An 18,796-nucleotide genomic window follows, 5' to 3' on the forward strand; every position below is an offset into this window, starting at 1 on the left:
GCGGGGACACCTGGCAGAAGCGGCATCGGGCAGAGGGGACACCCGGCGGAAGGGACACCCGGCAGAAGTGACACCCGGCAGAAGTGACACCCACCTAAAGGTGACACGCGGCCGTGGTGACACCGGGCAGATGTGACACCCAGGCTGGGGAGCGCTGGGGGAGCTGCGCTGCCCCTGCGGTTGTCCCGCCGCTCCTGATGGCGCGTTCGGGCACCGCAGGGCAGGAATGAGGAGCTCCGGCTGCGCAGCTGCCTCCGCCCCCGGGCGTCCCCCTGGGGCTCGGGATTTACTCCTGAACCTGCTTCCAGGGACCGGTTCCCTGCCCGGTGTGCGGTGACCCCCTCCGGCCATCTCCCCTTCCCTTCCTTCCTTGAGCATCCCTGTGCTGGCGGAGTCACATGTTTGGTCTTTGATGCCTTTAATCCCACCCTCAGCGCCCGAGAGGGAGGAGAGAAATTCGCGGAAGAGAAGTGAGCCACACGCCGAGAGCAGGATCCCGGCGGGAGAGGAGCTGCGGGAGGGAGGGAGGCGGGAGCGGCCGTGCGGGGCTGCCCAGCGGATCGGGTAAATCTCCCGCTCGGATCGGGTAAATGGCCCGCTGGGATCGGGCTTTCCCGGGGGGATGCTTCCCCTTCCCCTGTGGGGGATAAGGGGGCGGGCGGTGCACTGAGGCTGGGAGAACGGGGAAAGGGGGGCCACGAAGTTATGGCTGATGAGCAGCCACAACTGCTCACCAGGGCCGGGCTTGGCTGCTGTGGCTGCGGCACCCGAGCCAGCAGGGAGGTAGAAAGCCTCCAGGGATCGAGGAGATGTTTCTGTGCTTGCGCCGGGGATATGCCTGTACACGGTGACGAGCGAGGACAAGTGGCCGGAGCCCGGCCGCGCCTCAAGAAACGGCCCCTCCCTTAGGGGAGGTGAGTGGAACTCTTAAGGGAACGGGGAAAAGCCAGCCCGCTTCTGCCCTGAGCTTGGTGCCAGCCGGAGGAGCCCTCGCCCGAGGGAGGAAGCGTGGCCAGAATCTCTCTGGTCGGAAATCCGGGCAAGGAGCTGAGGAGTGGGCACACTGAAATGCCCTCGGTGTGTGTCTGCAGAGGAGGAGGACAGAGAGTGGAGGTGGGATCAGCTTTTCTTACCTAACGCCCTCTCCTCTTTGACCATCCCCGCTGAGGTAACTGCTATTAATCCCGGTGCTTTACGGGTCACCTTGTGCTACCTGGCAGCTCTCCCGAAGGGAACGAGGAGCACCTAAGAAACCCAATGGCCGAAGCTGCTGACATTTAGAATCAAAGGCTGTTGAGGAAATCTGCAGTTGTGCTGTGATGCAGCGAAACATGAAACGATGCTGATGTACACTACAGGCTCCTGGGCTGGCTTCTCTCCTGCAGTCACTGAGAAAATAATTTATGTACAACCCTTAGGACACATCAGGTTCAGCAAGCATTTGCAAGCACAAAAGGCAGGAGGAACACCCTCCTGCACATGTGAAATCTGCTGATTTCTTGTCTGCCCAACAAGGGCATTACTAATTGTACCAGTGATTATTTTTCAGCTCCTGCATTTACCTCATTTTCTCCCCTTGGGGCTCAAAGCAGATCACCAGGATCCCCCAGAACCAGGGCATTCCATTCACCACGCCTTCCTGTGCAGGATAAACACCCTGGTTCATGCATTGTGGGGGGAGGGGAGGAAGAGGGTGTATATTGCTCAGGCACAAGTGGTGAATACAGAGAAATCAGTAGTTTAACAATAGTAGAAAGTCTCTTCAAAGAGGAATGCTTCTTACCAGTATGACAAAACATTTTTCTTTCAAACAGAGGTTTGAATCACAATACTCTGGTTGTTGTCTTGTACAGTTTTGCATTTTGATTGTTACATAGACCTGTCCCAACTGGAAATTTACAGCTTTGTCATCAAAAACCTTTGTTCGCAAATATTCTATTTCCTTATTCCTGTGCTTTATTCTTCACGGTCATAAACAACAGTAAAGCTACAACATCTGCAGCGTTAGCAGCTGTCACCACATCTGTTTCCTTTTCTCTCCCTCCATTCTTACACCCACAACTCTACTGGCACAGGTGAACCTTTAGGAGAATTCATCATTTTGGGAATAACAAAAAGGTGTTATTAATGATTAGATAATGATCAAATGATATTTAATGATAAAAAATTGCAAATTGTGATTAAGGAATAATTCAATTATAATTTAACGGTGATTCAACAACGATTTAACAATAATTAATAATTAAGCTGTAATGAAATGGTAATTAATTGAACCATGTTTCAGTTTTGATTTCAACAATTATTTAAGCCATTTTCAGACTCTGCTACTTACTTCTTCTTACTTACAGCTAAAGCTATAGCTGGATATATAAATGTCATGAACATATATAGGATGTACTTGGAGAAACCTGTTGGGACTGCTGGGGTCCTTCTGACACAGAGAGGGAATTTTAGTGACAGGCTCACCAAGTTGGTGAGGGCCTTAATTTGAAGCTGCTATGGGAGGGGGACTTCAAGCCTTTCAGTTTAAAGCCAGGGCTAGCAAGAAAGGCGCAGAACATGGGAAGGGATCACAGATCAGCAGGAGGGCACCTGAATGGCAGCACAAAGGAATTCCAGCCACTCCAGCCACTACTTTGCCTTCATCAGAGTCAAACTTACCTGCCTCTGTGCAAAGGCATGGGCACACCTGCAGGGCTGCCAGCTCCTTGGCATCATGGCAATGTGCTGGGGTGGCTCCTGGGACTGTAGTGGTGGAATGGAAGGATACAGAATCTTTAGCAAGGGCTGGGGGGAGATGAGGAGGGGTCACCTTCTATGTCAGTGACCAGCTGGAGTGAATGGAACTCTGCCCAGGGATGGATGAGGAGCTGTCCAACAGATGATGAATCAGGATTAAGGGAGGAGAGGGACAGGTGACTGCATTGTGGGGGTTTGCTACAGGCCACCACACCAGGACGACCGAGTGGATGAGTGCCTCTGTAGACAGATAGACTCTTGTGATCACAAGCCCTGGTTCTCTTGGGGCACCTCAACCTCCTGTCACACTACCAAAATCACAGACAGCTCTCCAAAGTCATTGCCTTAAGTCTCTGTCTTTAGCTATTACCTTGCAGAACTCTCCTCAGGCTGCTCTCCACTCCCACTTCATCTGATCTGACTGCTGGGTAGCAGCAGAAGGGAGCATTGCTTTTCCATGGGCTTGCCCTGCAGGGAGGCAGCCAGGTGATATGGGCTCTGTTCATGTTTATGTGACAGAGGAAAATTAATATACATGAGAAACAAGACAGAAGTTGGGGAAATATCTGTAATTAATATATATTGAGTTCACAGCCTCTTTCACTGGTGCCATAGTCTTATCCTTTTAGTTCAAACAAAATGGGCAAAGTGTCATTCACCTGCCACAGCTATGTCCCTCGTTTCTTAGTTCAGTAGCTTTCAAACTGTGCATCATGGATTTCTAGAGATTTATGAACAACCTGTAAAAGTTAACTATGGACTGCTGAGAATAGCAAGGCAGCCTATGATGAAATTTACGTTCAAGTTTTAACTCTGCAGTTTCTAATTGGTCACCTAATTGGTCATGGTTACACCCTGCATATTTGTGCATTTTTACTGTTCCAATAGTGCTTAAATTTCATCTCCTTGGGCAGAAGAGGTCTGTACATTCACAGGCCCTGAGGAATGGCAGATCAGAACAGACAGCAGTGCCTTCAATTTCTACCTCATGCACCACAAAACTTTTCCTAAGGGTCAAGTCCTCTGCCCCTCTCTTGCCACTTCTCTTGCACGTCAAGCTGTCATTAATCTGTTAACTGTGACAGTGTTACATCTTTAGTACACAGATCATAAGAAACAAAAGTTCTAAGGGAGCTGAGAGTTTAAGTGCAGCAGCCCTGATCTTTGCCTGGCTTATCTGATGCTAAGATGATAGATGCCACTCATCATCTACGAACAACAAAAGAACAATTGCTTTCAGCAGTGCTTGAGGAGGTGAGAGATATATTTGGTACCTGCCAGTAAAATGCAACCAAATAACAACTACTGGTCTCTTACCATTAAGGTTCTTCTGAATGTTTTTAGCAGCACAGCTCTTGCTGGGACGGTTTGTGTTTTTTAGGGAGCCCAACTCCCAGTTTGGCATGGAGTCAGATCTGTGGATGCTTGGCTTCTGCTGGACACTGGTGTTGTCAAGGGGGGGCTGACATATTGCAGGAATATTATCTGTCACCTGACCTACTAAAAGCTGTCAGAAAACAAGAGGAATTGCAGAGGAGAAAAGTTGGCCATCAGGTTTTATAATTTGAGGATATCTGTACAGTCCCTGTCAGCATGCCCATATGTTACAGGAGATCTCTGTGGCTCCTTGGAAAGCTTCCATTGGCTTCCTCAGATTAGAGTAAGACGTTTGTTACAGCACCACAAATGCCTTGTGTCTGCCAGAGAGGGTTCATCAGCACAGGAGCTGGTCCTCAGCTGGCAGCTCTTCTGCATGGTGATAGGCTGGGACGTAGAAAAGCTTCTCACACAAATGTTTCAGCTTTGGTGCTGCTATAGGATCAACACACAAGTGTAAAGTACCACTTGTGACTTGTGAGCACCATTGTAAAGTACCACTTCTGACTTGTGAGCACCATTACTCCCACCACTGCTATGGCCCAGTTGGGACTGTGACAGCCCACGACATTTCCATGACATTTTCCATGATGAGAAAAGCTGGCCATCTGGTCCATTAATAGGGATCAGCTCATGGCAGGGACCTCAGGTTTTGGAATTGGAGGATATCTGTACAGTCCCTGTCAGCATTCCCGTATGTTACAGGAGATCTCTGTGGCTCCTTGGAAAGCTTCCATTGGCTTCCTCAGATTAGAGTAGGATGTTTGTTACAGCACCACAAACGCCTTGTGTCTGCCAGAGAGGGTTCATCAGCACAGGAGCTGGTCCTCAGCTGGCAGCTCTTCTGCATGGTGATAGGCTGGGACGTAGAAAAGCTTCTCACACAAATGTTTCAGCTTTGGTGCTGCTATAGGATCAACACACAAGTGTAAAGTACCACTTGTGTGAGCACCATTACTCCCACCACTGCTATGGCCTAGTTGGGACTGTGACAGCCCACGACATTTCCATGACATTTTCCAAGAGTCTGCCTTTGCTTCCCTTTTTCATCCCTTTGTAGAGAGATGACTCTATGGCTCTGACCAAATTACTTCATTCAGCTGTTTTTATGTTAGGAAAGAAATGGCTTTTCCCACTGACATTGAGAAGAAGTGTAGATAGGCCAAAAAGAGTCATTCAATATTGTAATTGTACAGGAATAGTTGTGTCTTTTTGTCATGGTGCAGGAAGGAGATGGTCTCTCATCAGCTATCCAGGAGCCTAAAAATTTGCAGCTTTGAAACATGAAGGAAACTTTGTTCCAGGAGGACCTCTCTGTGGAGAGGAGTTTGGAGCAGACAGAAAATCAGCTTTCTCTTTTAAAGCACAAGCACAGTAGACAGTGCTCTGCACCCCAAAGAGTACATTACTTATTTTTCTACTCTCCTCGGTGTGCAAAGAGATGAGTTTTCCTGAAGAGTTCAATTCAGCCAGGTAATTAGGGGACTAATGAAGATATGATATAGATTTGGAATTAGGTGTTTCTGGAAGGAATCTCCATCATGAGAATCCAAGAAAAGAAACAAGCTGAAGTACAGATTTATATCTGTATATATATCACCACAGCTTCTAGTTGTGCTTAAGCAATGGCTCAGTTCTACACAGAACATGTGTAAATGTGGCCTCCATTGCAGGTATTTATATGGTTGCAAAGCAGTTATTATTCAGGTTTAATAAAGTGGGGGTTTTAAAGGCACTATAAAATCCAAATCTGATTCTTCTTTTTCTCCTCAAACTTCTTTTTTTTTTTTTTTTTTTTCTGTCTGAAATGCCACTTGCATGAAAAACAAACAAGACATTTTTCGCCCTAGAAAGAGAAAAAAAAAAAAAAACTGACAGTACAAAGAGCTCCTGAAAGGAGTATCTCCTCTGAAGTCAGAACCATCCTAATGGCGGGAAAACAGCCTGAGCAGAAACTCTGGATTCAAATCCTGCAGATAAGAGCAAGCTTAACGTCTGCAGAAGTAAGAATTTATTAATCCATATTTTGAACCCTCAGGTTCCCAGTGTTACAAAAGGTGTGAAGGAGGTCAGTCCTTTCCCTCTCTTCTAGATTCTTCAGCTTGATTTTAACTTTAATTGCAGTATTTGACCTGCTTTAATATACTTCTGTTTTTAGCCTCTGGTTATTTCACTGCCCCATGAAAACAGCCTTTTCCTCAGCAGACAGAGTGACAAACACACAGTGTGGCTGTCCATGTAAGTGTGAACAGCTCAGGCAGCAGAGGAGGATGTGAAGAGTAGCAGTAGTGTCTGTGTGTGATTACTGTTTTCTTGAGGCTCCCTGAGTTGCAGAGCCAGAATAAGAGCTCTAAGATCTCGAATTCTGTTACTGGTGAAGTGAAGCCAAGGTTAAGTCATAACGCATGGAATTACAACACAGTGACCTGCATGGGTGGCTTCCATGCTTTGGTGGCTATGTACTTTTCCAGGGGAAGCTGGAAAAGGAGGTACCTCCAGAGAGGGTGTTAGTCACTTGCACCACCTCACTGACCCTGCCTTGAACCGGGAGCTGGGACACCAGCAGGTGGAGTCCTCACACCACTTTGCCAGCACTGTTGGGCTCAGTGTGAGTCCAGCTGCAGGGACCTGGGACATGATCCTTGAACAACAAGTTCAAGGGTTGCAGAAGAGCAACATGTCAAGTGAGAACTTGTTTGATTAATCTCATGAGGCTGCAGCCCCTCCAGCTCTGCTGGCCACTAGGGAGGACAGCACAACCATTTTTCCCTCTTCAGTAGAAGATAATGTGAGGGAAGGAGGTCTCTTCCTTGGGTGAACGTTATCATCATAGAATCATAGGATGGTTTGGGTTGAAGGGACCTTACAGAACAGCTATTTCCAACTTCCCCGCCAGATTCCACTCACTAAATCAGGTTGCTCCAAGAATTATTAATGAAGAAACACTGAAATAATTATTACTAGTGCTTCAATATATATCCCAAGATCTCATGACCAGCTCATAGGTTTTGTAGCTCAGAGCTTCAACATAGTTGGAAGATGGAAAGTAAACTTTATTCCCTGAGAACTAAACTACCTTCTAGTTTTCCTTAATCTCCTTTCCCCACTGTGGACCTCGCTTTCAAGTTTGGAGGCTTGTTCAGAGCCAGTGCCTACAATGATGCTTGTATCAAGAGAAGGCTCAACAGCGTGACCTGTAGAATATGATTCTGCATGTTTGTGTTCTCTTAATGCTTGTTACAGGTTAGCTGGAAGGTCCAGGATTCTGGATGAATAAATGCATTTAAATGCCAGATCTTTGCATCTGGTGGATTTCAGGTCTTCATATCCTGAATCCTCAGGACTTGGATCTAGCAGCTGAAGTGCAGCCATCACCTTTAAGGCCTTTACAAGGTTCAGTGATGCAATTCAATACAGCATTTATGCAACAGGGTTGTGTAACAAGACAGGAAAAGAAAGCAATATGGGAAGAAGCTGCAGATTCTCATTCATCAGCATGTAAATTTGTTCTCATTTTAATTACTCTAAATCTTTTCTTGAGCCCTAAGAGTGCACAAACACTGATGCCACAATCTACCTAAGGATGGTTTGAGATCTCACAGCATGAACTGCTTTTTCTCTAACAAATATTTAGAATAACTCCTGTATATTTTGCATTAATCTTGTTAAAAGTCCTTTCATAGATAGTTGCACATTCCCATATGGCAAAAGGTTCTCCTAATGGTAAAAACCAGCAAATCTGTGACCTCTGTAAAGAAGGCATTTCTGAAGTATCCCCAAAGCCAGACCTTGCTCCATGTCCTCCAAGTCTTTTCTCATACAAGAGCAATTTTTCTGAGACAAAGGATAAAAGCCATTATTTTTTCCATCCACCCAACTTTGCTTAGGCTGCTTCAGATGACAGTGCAGAAAAGGACAAAGAACAACATTTTGGAACCACCATTTGATGATCAGAACTTGCTGAAGGCAGAAGGGTAAAAACTGGAGAAACTCTGCACTGAACACCCAGTGCACATTCAGTCATCTCAGTGAGGGGAACATAAGTACCTCAGTTCTTAGGGAGCGGGAATAGGAAATTAAAGGGAGAATGAAACAGCAGATTAAAAGTGACAAAAGAGAATTCATCCAAACAACCTAACTGCCCTGATTTTGAGTAAGCTTTTGTCAGCCAGGCTGTGAGGTGTTCAGGGCAGCCAGAGAAGAAGATATGGAAAACTCTAACTTTGGTGAAGATGGATATTTGCTTAAAGCGAATGTGTATACAAAAAACATTACATATTTATGTGAATACTTCAGTTTAAAATTAAAGGCATATATTTCTAAATTGTGTACTTTTAAATAAGGAGTCAATGGCTCAATTACAACATGTTTATGTTGCTGTGCTCATGTATTTCACAGAGTCCTATAAGGAGGAGACATCTGAGAGAAATAGACACACACCCTTAGCATACACAGGCTAGTGAAGTAAATTGGTGTCTTTGTTACAAGGCTTCACACTCCGGGGAGGAGGGTGAAAAAAACCACGTTTGGAAGTGTGTGAGCAGCAGGAGGGAAGCATGTGTGCCTCCAAAGAGGTAAAAGTTTGTCTCTTCAATATGTGCTAGACTAAGATACAAGAGATCTGGCTTTGCTTTGTGACTGTGATCTAAACATTATTATGTCACTGTCACCAGAGAGGGGTACCTAAGTTCTGTGCCTTTAACAGAAAAGGATTTCCACACATCCTGCATTCACCTTGCCTGTTGTTACATGTTTGAAGCATGGTAACAAACACACTAAGTCTTTTCAAGCTTGGTTAGGTCAGAGTTCCTATGTGCTAAAAAGGCCTTAGGGGTCCTTTGCTGGAAATTAAGTTTGGCTCATCTGTCCTCAATATCCCAGGACTATTCTGTGATGTCTACCATAAGGGATTTGACAGGGGCCCTGTATTTTAGCTTACTCAGAGACTAGTCCTCTGCTTTCTATTTTCTCTGTCAGTTCCTATTTCAGTAACCATCCTTTTTTCTTCCTTTCTAGACTTGGACAACCTGTGCAGGTTTGGAAGCAATGGCCCCAGTGGTATCCTGCAGTCCAGGGAGAAGGATGCATTGGAAGTGAAGGATTGAGGGCATGAGCAGTGCAGGAGTGCCCTCTTTCTGCAGCAGTTATGTTACACCGAACCTGGCAGCTCTGTGGGAAGTGGTGCCGTTGGTCCAGCCCTTTCATCCATCTCCTCACCCTGACTGTGGTGACTTTTGGTGTTCTGGCACCTTTGATCTGCCACCGGCTCCTGCACTCTTACTTCTACCTGCGGCGCTGGCACCTGAACCCCATGAGCCGGGAGTTCCTGGAGCGGAACCAGCAGGAGGGCCAGGATGCCCTTCATTACTTTGAGAAGATGCAGATGCCAAATGCCTCTGAGGCCTCTGGCAGTGACACCTTCCAGCCCTTGCTGCTGATCACCATTATCACTGTGCAGAGGCAGAATGATTTCCACTATGTCTTGCAAGTGGCCTCCCACTTCCACCGTCTTCTCCAGAAATGTGGGGCACGTTGCCAGAACCACCGCATGCTCCTCTGTAATGTGGAGTCAGACCCCAGCAGCCATGAGGATGTCAGGCTGCTGAGCAGTTTCTTTCCTATAGTCAGTCGTGACAGAACTGGAGAGAATCCTGACCCCAGCCTGAACCAGTTTGAGAAGGAGAAGCAGGACTACATCTTCTGCCTGGAACAGTCACTGTTGGTGTACAACCCAGAGTACATCCTCCTCGTGGAAGATGATGCCGTGCCAGAGGAGGAGATATTTTCTGTCTTGCAGCACCTCTTCTCAGCCCGGTTCTCCAAGCCCTACCTCAGAGATGCTCTCTACTTCAAGCTGTACCATCCCGAGAGGCTCCAGCGCTACTTCAACCCTGAGCCCATGAGGATCCTGGAGTGGCTGGGCCTGGGCATGTTCCTGGGGCCGGTACTGAGCTGTGTGTACTGCTGGGCCGCGGGGCGGGCAGGCCCCAGCTGGTGCCTCGTGGCTTTCTTCGCCCTGTACAGCATGGCTCTGTCAGAGCTGGTGGGGCGGCACTACGGGCTGGAGCTGCGCCGCCTGCACCCCTCGCTCTACAACGTGGTGCCAGCCAGTGAGTGCTGCACGCCCGCCATGCTCTTCCCTGCTGCCTCTGCCCGCCGGGCCTCGGGATACCTGCGGGGGTTGGGCTGCCGCCGGGGCTTCGCCAAGGACACTGCCCTCTACTCGCTGCTGCAGGGCAAGGGCGAGAACGCCTTTGTGGTGGAGCCCAACCTGGTGCGGCACGTGGGGATGTACTCCAGCCTCCGACTGAACAGTGACCCGAAACTGCTGTGAGCTGCTCCTGCCTTGCTGCACCAAAACACCCAGGGCACTCACCATAGGGCAGAGGGACAGTGTACAAACTTGGATTCTGTGCTGCTTGCACTGGGCATCCCATGTCTCCACGTGGGCAAAGAAGAACTCTGAAAGTACAAATTTTCTTAAAAAATCAGCTTTTGTTCACGGAGACCCTATTTAATACAAACTTGGAACTAATCACCATGCACCACCTGGGAGGGAACTGGAAGATTCCAGATCACTCTCCTTAGTCATTCCCAAAGAAAAGCTCTCACACCAACACGCACAGCTTTCCTGCCTACTGCCCTGGACAATCGTTACAAAAATCCTCACATTAGGGCAGCAGAAACGTTGGACAAAGTGAATGTTTCAAATTTAAGCTAATGAGGAGGGGGAGGCCTTATTTCCCCATCCGTACTAAGGTTTCATCTCTGACCTGTCTCTGTTCCAAAGCTGTGGTTTTGCGTAGACCCTTCAAAAGCAGAAGTGGTTTGCAGGAACTACCCCACAAATTCTGCCTAGATGCTTCAAAGTTTTGATGTCTCTTTTGTTACTGTCTCCCTATCTGCACCTCCACCATTCCCACTTCTTTTGCTTTGGCCAGAGGCTCTTAAAAACAAAGCCTCTGCTGCTTCATTAAAGGTCACCTCTGAGAGCAGGGATAGGAAAACAGAATCACAGCCACTGGTGTCACACAGATGGGTCACAAATGCACATTTTCATTGATACATGACACACATTGTACACAACGACTGCTGTGTTGGTTGGGATCATCACTCATTGTACTGGATCCATCAAAAGAGGTCTTGTCAGCCATTGAGTGAACTTAAGACATTCAACATGAATTTACCTTGACTTTCCCTCAGCACAGAGGCAAAGGAAAGATTAGATCAGGTGCTGTTGTTGTGCAGGATCCTTGCTCATTCTGGAGCTGTAATTCACAGCTCAGCTGGAGTGGTTCATTCACTGCTCCTGGCAGAAAGCAAAATACCTGTGGGAAACAAAGACAGCTGTTCACAAGAGCAAGCAACAATAGCACAGCACATCAAGGGGCCCCTCTGACAGTGACCATGTGTCCTAGCTGTTAGGCATCTGGGATAGGTGCTTTGCACCAGGGCTGTGGGCACAGTTAAACAGAAAATCTTGCAGATGACAAAAGACCTCATACTGAATGAAAACAGGCAAAAATTTGGTATATCTGATGAAAAGCCCACTTTGGCTTTAGTTAGCTTTGAATAAATTCATTTCGAGGTAGCATTTGGTTTAACTATTTTAAAACCATATTCCTTGCTTTGGAATGAACCAAGAAAATATTTTCTGTTGGGTTTATTCAGTGGGGGTTGTTTGGTTTTTTCTTTTTGGTAATTGACAGGCTCTGGTTTGAATTTTCTTCTCCCAGCTCTCTCCCAAGTGATTTATGCCTTAAGCTCTTAACAAGTCTGATTATAGGTGAAAAATACCTAAATCTCTTGAGAGATGACACCAAAGAAAATGGCAACCCTCCATCTGTCAGCACAGTGGTATCAGTTACACAGCACAAAGGCACAGTGCAGGTTAGCTGAGAAACAGCATCACAGCAGTGCTTTGCTCTCCAGTCATCAGCTGGATACCTTCAGAACATCTTTGGAAATTAGAGTGAGTAAAAACTGCTTGTGGGTTCCATGCTATTCCAAAGGCAAGGCCTTTAGGCCTCCTGGTAGAGGACACCAGGAAAATAGCACAGGCAAAACCACATTTTGTTCCCAGCCACTGAAAGCCCTGGAAATGCCAGGGTAGTCACTAAGTGGCAGGTGGGAAAATCTCTCCTCTGGCTTCCCTGCACTGGGCTTTGGGTATCAGGATTTGAGTGTCACTGTGTATTTATTCCACCAAGTGCCTGCACATACAACTGGTTTCTGTATCTTCAGCTGTGAATGTTTCAGTGCTTGCTCCTCTCTCTTTTATATCCTTGTACTGTACAATTCCAGGACAGTGCTCTGTTCTTTCCATTCATACTCATTCTTGCAAAGAAAAATCTCACAGCAAGAAATGGGACAGGCAACAGAAAAAGGAAGAGGAGAAAGCAAGCAAGCAAGCAAGAAGCTGTATCCAGTTAATAAATGTTTTGTTGTGAGGAAATGATTTATCCATTTGTCTCAAAGTTGTTTTCCTGTTTGTCCAGTAGTACTTAGTTTGACATTTCAAAAGTCCGGGAGAGGTCAATAATTTCACTGAGCCTCACAGCTAGAAATTAAGAACATGAATTTGAGGCATCCCTTCTAAACCAGAAGACAATTTCCATGGCATAAGAGGTGACAGAATTTGACTGCGAGACCAAACAATGTGCAGAGGGCCCAGGACTTGAACTTGCCAATGTGAGAGTTTCAGATAAACCAGCTGAGAACAAACCTCTTTGTGCAAGAAGCAGGTTAATAAGTTCTTTATGTCCTTCTGGGACAATTTCCTAAAGTACACAACTCACCTTCACAGCAGAGGTGCTGCTTAGCTGAGCCTGCAGGGAGCTGTTCTGAGTTACTCAGGTACTTGCACAGTGCCCACCCTGCCAATGGGGCATCCCAGGAAAGGGCTCCTGCGGCTGCCTTCCAATCTTCCAGAAGCAGATTGAGTCTTCTTTCCCTTTTTTGTGCTGCATGTTTTGCTAGAAATTAGAAGTCAGAGAAGTGCACATCACCCTCAGAACAGAGAATGGGCGGCTACTGTGAATTCTTAATTACTGTTGGATTTTGTTCTGCAGTTCAGGCTAAAAATGCAGTATTCAAACACCCAAAAGCCTTTCCCCTCTCTTTTCTCTGACGGGAGTGAGTTGCCCCATCTCAGACTACAGAAGTTCAAAGCAAGGTATTAGCTCCCTGAAATATTGCCTTAAGAGCTTGGTTTCTTTCACTTTAAAACAAGCTTAGAGACTATTTTTGAAACAAACAGTATGGAATTGCTTGGATGTTGGTTCATTCCCAATAGTTTGGAGACTTCTTCAATGCAGCAGCTGCTGCTTGCACAGGAGGAGTCTTTCTTGGGCCATCAGCAGGACCCAAGGCTTTATTGTCCAAGACAGTCTGGGGGGAGTTATTAACTTAAACAAAAACTACATTTGTTTCCAAAGCACATCCAACATAAGCATGATGCTGGCAGAACACAGGGCATAAACTGACAGGTCTCTACTAGATTAGAAGCCCAAGAGGATTTTCTAACTCCAGTAGGCATCAATGTCTTACTGAGAAGGCACTGTATTTGAAGAGAGAAAAGCCTTCCTTCCCATGGTGAGGAGCTGTGAATCACCGGATTTGGTATTTCAGCAGCAATTTCTCCGGACACAGGCTGAATTTTTTTTTTTTTTTTTCAGTGAAGGTATTTACAAGCAAGCTTTCTACAAAATAAACAACCTTTCTATAAAAACTCTGTTAATAGTTTCTTCTTTCTGTGTCCCACTGTTTGTTTTCCTGGTTGGCAGATCCATCTTTCCATATTTGACAAAGAAAGATACTCCCATGTTCATGCATTGGCACAGATTTTATAATTTTGATCCAACCCCACTCAAAGCAGGTCTTATTAGACCAGGTTTCTCAGACCCTTCTCCAATCAAAATTGATGTATTTTAACAGGGACCTGAGGCAAAATCAAGCTCTGAGGCTGGAATTTAACCTTGGCTTACTTTTGTATAGAGAGGGTAGATATTTCACAAAATAAAAAAGGTAATTTTCTGTGAGAGACAGCTGTAGTTACAAAGGCATTGGTGGTTTCTCTCCTGAAGTCAGAGTTTCATTTTCACACCAGCTTTACAGACATCATATCCAAATTCAGCAGAAGGCAGGGCCCAGCGTGTGGCTCTGAATAATCTTCAGTAAAACACAAACCTGCCAAAAATGTACAGAGAATTAGGTACTCCATGGTCTGTACTTCTTCACTGCATGTCTCCATTCTGGAGTAACTTCATTTCCACTGATTATCTGTCCTGACAGCTTTGGGAGAATCCACCCCATCAGCCAGTTTATCCAGGTACCTACAGGCTAAGGTCAGCAACATTGGTGTCCCTTCCCATGACTTTGTTTTTTATGGCAAGCTAGGAATGCCATGTTGGTGTCTAGGAAGCTAGGAATGACAGTGATTTTTAATTGCTGATGAAGAGTTACATTTTATTGTTCTGTTTCTAAGCCTCTGGGCAGCTGTGCCTATTTTCTCTTAGAATTTCAGCTTTGGTGTCCAGTGTTCCTGGACAGAAACCACACCTACAAATGGTCCTTTCAGCAAGCTCGTCCAGTTCAGACATCTGCTGTGGTTTGTATTTTGCAAACTACATGCAAATAAATATTACCATGCAGTACCTAATTGTGCTTTTTTGGAGTACCATGTGCTGCTCAGATAAACAGGTAATAAACAGTTACATGTCTCCCTTTATAGAACCACCCTTTGCTAAGCAACTGATGCCTATATAACTTAGATCACAGTAACAAGGTGCTTATTTAGCTTGAGTTATAAGAGACCAATATAACCTGATGTATCTATATAACCTGCTATCAATATAACCTAAATCATGACTTTTTATATCTATATAATCTGATACCCATATAACCTGAATCACAGCTTTTGATACCTATATGGCCTGAGTCATAACTTTTATATCTATATAACCTGATATAAATCACTTTTTATATGATGTAATGGCTAGTATACGGTTAATGGGTTGCTTAATGCTGAATAGACCAAAAAACCAAACCAAACCAAAACAAAAAAAACCAAAAAACCCCCAAAACAAAACAAAACCAAAAAAACCAAAAACTAAAAACAAACCAAAAAAAACCCCACAAAAACAAACAAACAAACAAACCCAACCAAAACAAAAAAACAAACAAAAAACCCTCAACCTCACCAGGTGGATAGTTTCAAGATAGATAAGTATAGTACTAACAAAAAACTGGCAAGTGCAAAGCCAATTAGCCACAAAACAAAGAATTTAGACCAGTTAAGACCAGACAGACCAAGGAACAGCATAACTGTGCAAGCTCCAAAGACAAAGTCGAAAAGTTCAGATGCAAGGAAGACTTTGGAAGCCTTCATCAAAGACCCCTGCCGACCCCCAAATTGGCAAGGCCCAAGCACAGTGCACAACAACTATTTATAACCGTGAGATCACACTATGTCAATGGGTTCCAGCACTTACAGGATGATGTTTTAGTGACACAGTAACATTAAGCAATAGTTACTGTATGTTGTAGCGTGTTTTGTATGCTTTTCCAATGTTAAGTTGTAAATTGGTTTGTTCCATGTACCCCTTTATTTGTAAAGGTTCTCTCCTTCCTCACGCATCCTGTCAATCCACTTTTCTCCCCCCTGGGAACCCAGGTATCTGTTCCTTAGTCCCTCCCTGGTGCCCTGTCCGTCACTCGGCGGCCCATCCCTTTCCTCTAGAATCTTCCAGCCAGGGCATCGAGTGATTGGTTCGGGGGCCAGGGCCCCTCCCCAGGCTTTTCCCTGTTGGCTATTCTGCTGTATCAGTCACCCTCACCCCACTCCCACCTTTTCTCTGATTAGTTGAAGAGCAGACTCCACCTCTGTATCCTCCCCTCTTTAAAAGTCAGTGTCAGATGCCCGTTGGGTGTCTCCAGCTGTCAGTCCTTGTGGAGGTTGTGAGCTGGTGTTGCACTGCAGCTGGAGTCCATCTCTCCAGCCCCTGCTGGGTAGCAGCCTTTTCTCTGCAGATCCTCGTCCCTCAAGGCAAAAGCCGTAGGTGCCTTCCTGACTGGGGCAGGGAACGGGAGAGTGTCCCAGTGCTGCTGGTGGTGCTGGCCACAGCTGGCAGGGACATCCCGAAGGGGCAATCGATTTCTCCTTTGAAGCCAGCCGCCGCTGCACCTGTATAAATACACCGCTGCACTTGACATAGGGTGAGTTAGGAGGAGAAATCCCCCTGCCCTCCAGCACTGCATAAACAAATACCTGCTCTACAGACACCAGTCTATGTGCTTCTATTTCCAGCCTATCTTTCGGGCATCACAACAGAGAAGTTTGCATGTCATTGCAGTACGGCTGGTTATGTGGAATTTTGGGGAGAAAATTTGGCTTGCAGCTGTTTACCTCCATGTGGGCGTTTGATTTGACAGCCATAATTTTCCCATGCACATTGTGTTACAGGACATCAGAACTTGGTTCTTCATTAAATCTGACACTGTAGCATCACATTTTGCCTTTCCATGTACCATCTGGAAAATACATTTCCATGCTGGATTTTCCAATGAGGAAAAGCAGTGTAACACTCAGGAAGTCACTGAAATGGCACCAGAGCTCAAGAAGCTTTTGGACGATACCCTCAGGCATAAGGTGGTGACTTTCGGAAATGGTGCTGTGCGGGACCAGGAGTGGGACTCAATGGTCCTGATGGGTCCCTTACAATTCAGCATTCTGTGGTTCTGCAAATTTTCAACACCTGAGCATCACGTACAGCTTGTTGCCCGCTTGATTAAATCTCCCTGCTTGTCGATTAGGCCTGAAAACACACAAAGACCAAACATCAAAGAACGCCTTTTCTTAAGGAAATTTCCACTTTCCTAAGGAAAGTTCCGTTTCCCAGCGAGGGGGCTGGCTTGAGGGGACGGACTACATTTCCCATGAGGCTCTGCGGGGCGCGGCACAAATGCGTCACCCGCGGTGGCCGCGGGAAGGCGCCCGGCGCGCCCCCAGCATGGCGGCGCTGCGGACGCTGCGGGTGGCGGCGCGGCGGAGCCCGGGGCTCGGCCCGGCGGGGCTCAGGGCACTGTGGGGAGGCCGAAGGTACCCGCAGGGCACAGGGTGGGGGTGGTTTCTGGCCTTCTCTGCGTGCCGGGCCTTAACCGGACCGTGGAGGTCATTTAGCCCGACACCCCCTGAGCAAGTCCCTCAGGGTTTGTCAGGCGGATTTGGAATGTCCTTGGGGAAGGAGACTCCGCAGGTTCTCTGGGCAGCCAGCGCCCACCGAGATGCACTGCTGCCGGGTGCGGTGGTGCAGGGTTGGAGCCTTTAGAGCTGTTACTGCTTTTGTTAGGAGTGGGAAGAGAGGGATTTCACGGAACGAAAAACAGTCCCTCTGTAACATTTTGCGTGAAACCACGCATGGGTTGTTGACGAGGGGCATATGAGAAGGCAAAATTTTTTGCTTAAAAACTAGTAGTGATTTTTTTTTTTTTATTTTTTTTTTTTTAAACATATGGGCACTGATTTTCTTCTGTAGTAGTGGTTATTTTCTGATATGCTTTTTATTCACAGCAAATTAGAAAATGGAGCTGTGACTCCCAAAAGAAAAGAAGTAACTGATCTTGTTAAAATGTTGTTTTCACTCAGACCAGTGAAAGAAGGTGGGTGGGTGATAGCTCTGCAGAGGCAGCCTGTGTGGGGAGCAGCACTGGGGAAAGCCGGTGCACTTCTGGCTGACAGACCTGACGAGTCCCTGGATGTGTGGAGTGTCTGGAGTGAGTGGTTTAAAACACCACGAATACAAAAATGCTCTGACTCTTGAGTAGCCCAGAGGCTGAAAATGTGTTCTGGTGCCAGCAGGAAGGAGGAAAGAGAAGTGGAAGCAGACGGAGCAGTTGCTGAGAAGGAGGAGAGGAGCGAGCCCAGCCTGATCCGCCCGCCGCCACGCCGCCGGAGCTACGTCCCGCCCGAGGACCTGCAGAGCTGCCTCGAGTCCCACGTCAGGGAGGTCTTCGGGCCCGCTGTTCCCGAGGACTGGCAGCAGGCTCCCCTGCAGGAGAACAGGCTGAAGCATCGCCTGCTGGCCCGGCTGGCGGCAGAGCTGGGACACGCCGTCCCTAACTCGCAGCTGCACCGCATGCGCCGCGCCGGGGACGTGCTGGGTTTCTATCGCAGCCCCGTGAAGGACGGCTCGGAGATCGATGAACTCGCGGCCGCAGAGCTGCCCCCGAACCTGAAAATCATCTGGCAGCAGTGAGTCCCCCCACAGAGCATCCCTGTGCCTGGCTGGTGCTGCAGGGCAGCAGCACGGCCCTCTGGTTGGGGTGAGATCTGTGAATTTCAGTAATAAAGGTTCACCGTGCTGTGCTCAGTTTGGCTGTTCCTGTTCTGCTCTTTTTTCCCCGCAGACCAGTTCTTGTGAGGCACTGGTGCAGCGTGGGCACTGCCAGCTGCCCCCTGCCCCTTTTTCCTGCTGCTGGGCACTGACAGGATCCAGTGAGGGTCAACAAGGGGGCCATCTCCACAGTTTCTGCTCTGCACCTCTGTGTTGCTTTTGGCTGGGGTAGAGTTGATTTTGTTCCCAGGGGCTGTTATGGGGCTGTATTTTTGACCTGTGCTGAACTCAGGGCTGATAATACTGAGATGTTTTTGCTGTTGCTGAGCAGGGCTTGCACAAAGCCA

General features: G+C 47.0%; 2 protein-coding genes across 4 annotated transcripts; both read left to right on the forward strand.

The window, feature by feature from the left end:
• The first annotated feature begins 464 nt into the window (after positions 1–464).
• On the forward strand, positions 465–12,721 carry PGAP4 (post-GPI attachment to proteins GalNAc transferase 4). 2 transcript variants are annotated; one of them, XM_041476072.1, is made up of 2 exons: positions 465–564; positions 9,133–12,721. In XM_041476072.1, the coding sequence occupies exon 2, from the start codon at positions 9,263–9,265 to the stop codon at positions 10,448–10,450; it is 1,188 nt and encodes a 395-aa protein (XP_041332006.1). In that variant the 5' UTR covers positions 465–564; positions 9,133–9,262; the 3' UTR covers positions 10,451–12,721. The 2 variants fall into 2 exon arrangements, with proteins under 2 accessions (XP_041332006.1, XP_041332007.1); XM_041476073.1 differs by lacking the exon at positions 465–564 and adding an exon at positions 8,557–8,690.
• Positions 12,722–17,092: 4,371 nt separating this feature from the next.
• MRPL50 (mitochondrial ribosomal protein L50) lies at positions 17,093–18,485 on the forward strand. 2 transcript variants are annotated; one of them, XM_041476069.1, is made up of 2 exons: positions 17,093–17,215; positions 17,972–18,485. In XM_041476069.1, exons 1-2 carry the CDS (start codon positions 17,127–17,129, stop codon positions 18,369–18,371), a joined length of 489 nt encoding a protein of 162 aa, XP_041332003.1. In that variant the 5' UTR covers positions 17,093–17,126; the 3' UTR covers positions 18,372–18,485. The 2 variants fall into 2 exon arrangements, with proteins under 2 accessions (XP_041332003.1, XP_041332004.1); XM_041476070.1 differs by having other exon boundaries at positions 17,975–18,485.
• Positions 18,486–18,796: the final 311 nt, after the last annotated feature.

The sequence above is a fragment of the Pyrgilauda ruficollis genome, unplaced genomic scaffold (genome assembly GCF_017590135.1).
Source record: "Pyrgilauda ruficollis isolate IOZ18807 unplaced genomic scaffold, ASM1759013v1 scaffold376, whole genome shotgun sequence".
NCBI classification, from domain to species: Eukaryota; Metazoa; Chordata; class Aves; order Passeriformes; family Passeridae; genus Pyrgilauda; species Pyrgilauda ruficollis.

Excerpts from the sequence above, each read along its gene's own strand:
- MRPL50 (XM_041476069.1), top strand. The coding sequence starts at position 17,127 with ATGGCGGCGCTGCGGACGCTGCGGGTGGCGGCGCGGCGGAGCCCGGGG. Across the intron at positions 17,216-17,971 it reads GCACTGTGGGGAGGCCGAAG|CAGGAAGGAGGAAAGAGAAG; the intron begins GTACCCGCAGGG and ends TTCTGGTGCCAG.
- PGAP4 (XM_041476072.1), top strand. The coding sequence starts at position 9,263 with ATGTTACACCGAACCTGGCAGCTCTGTGGGAAGTGGTGCCGTTGGTCC.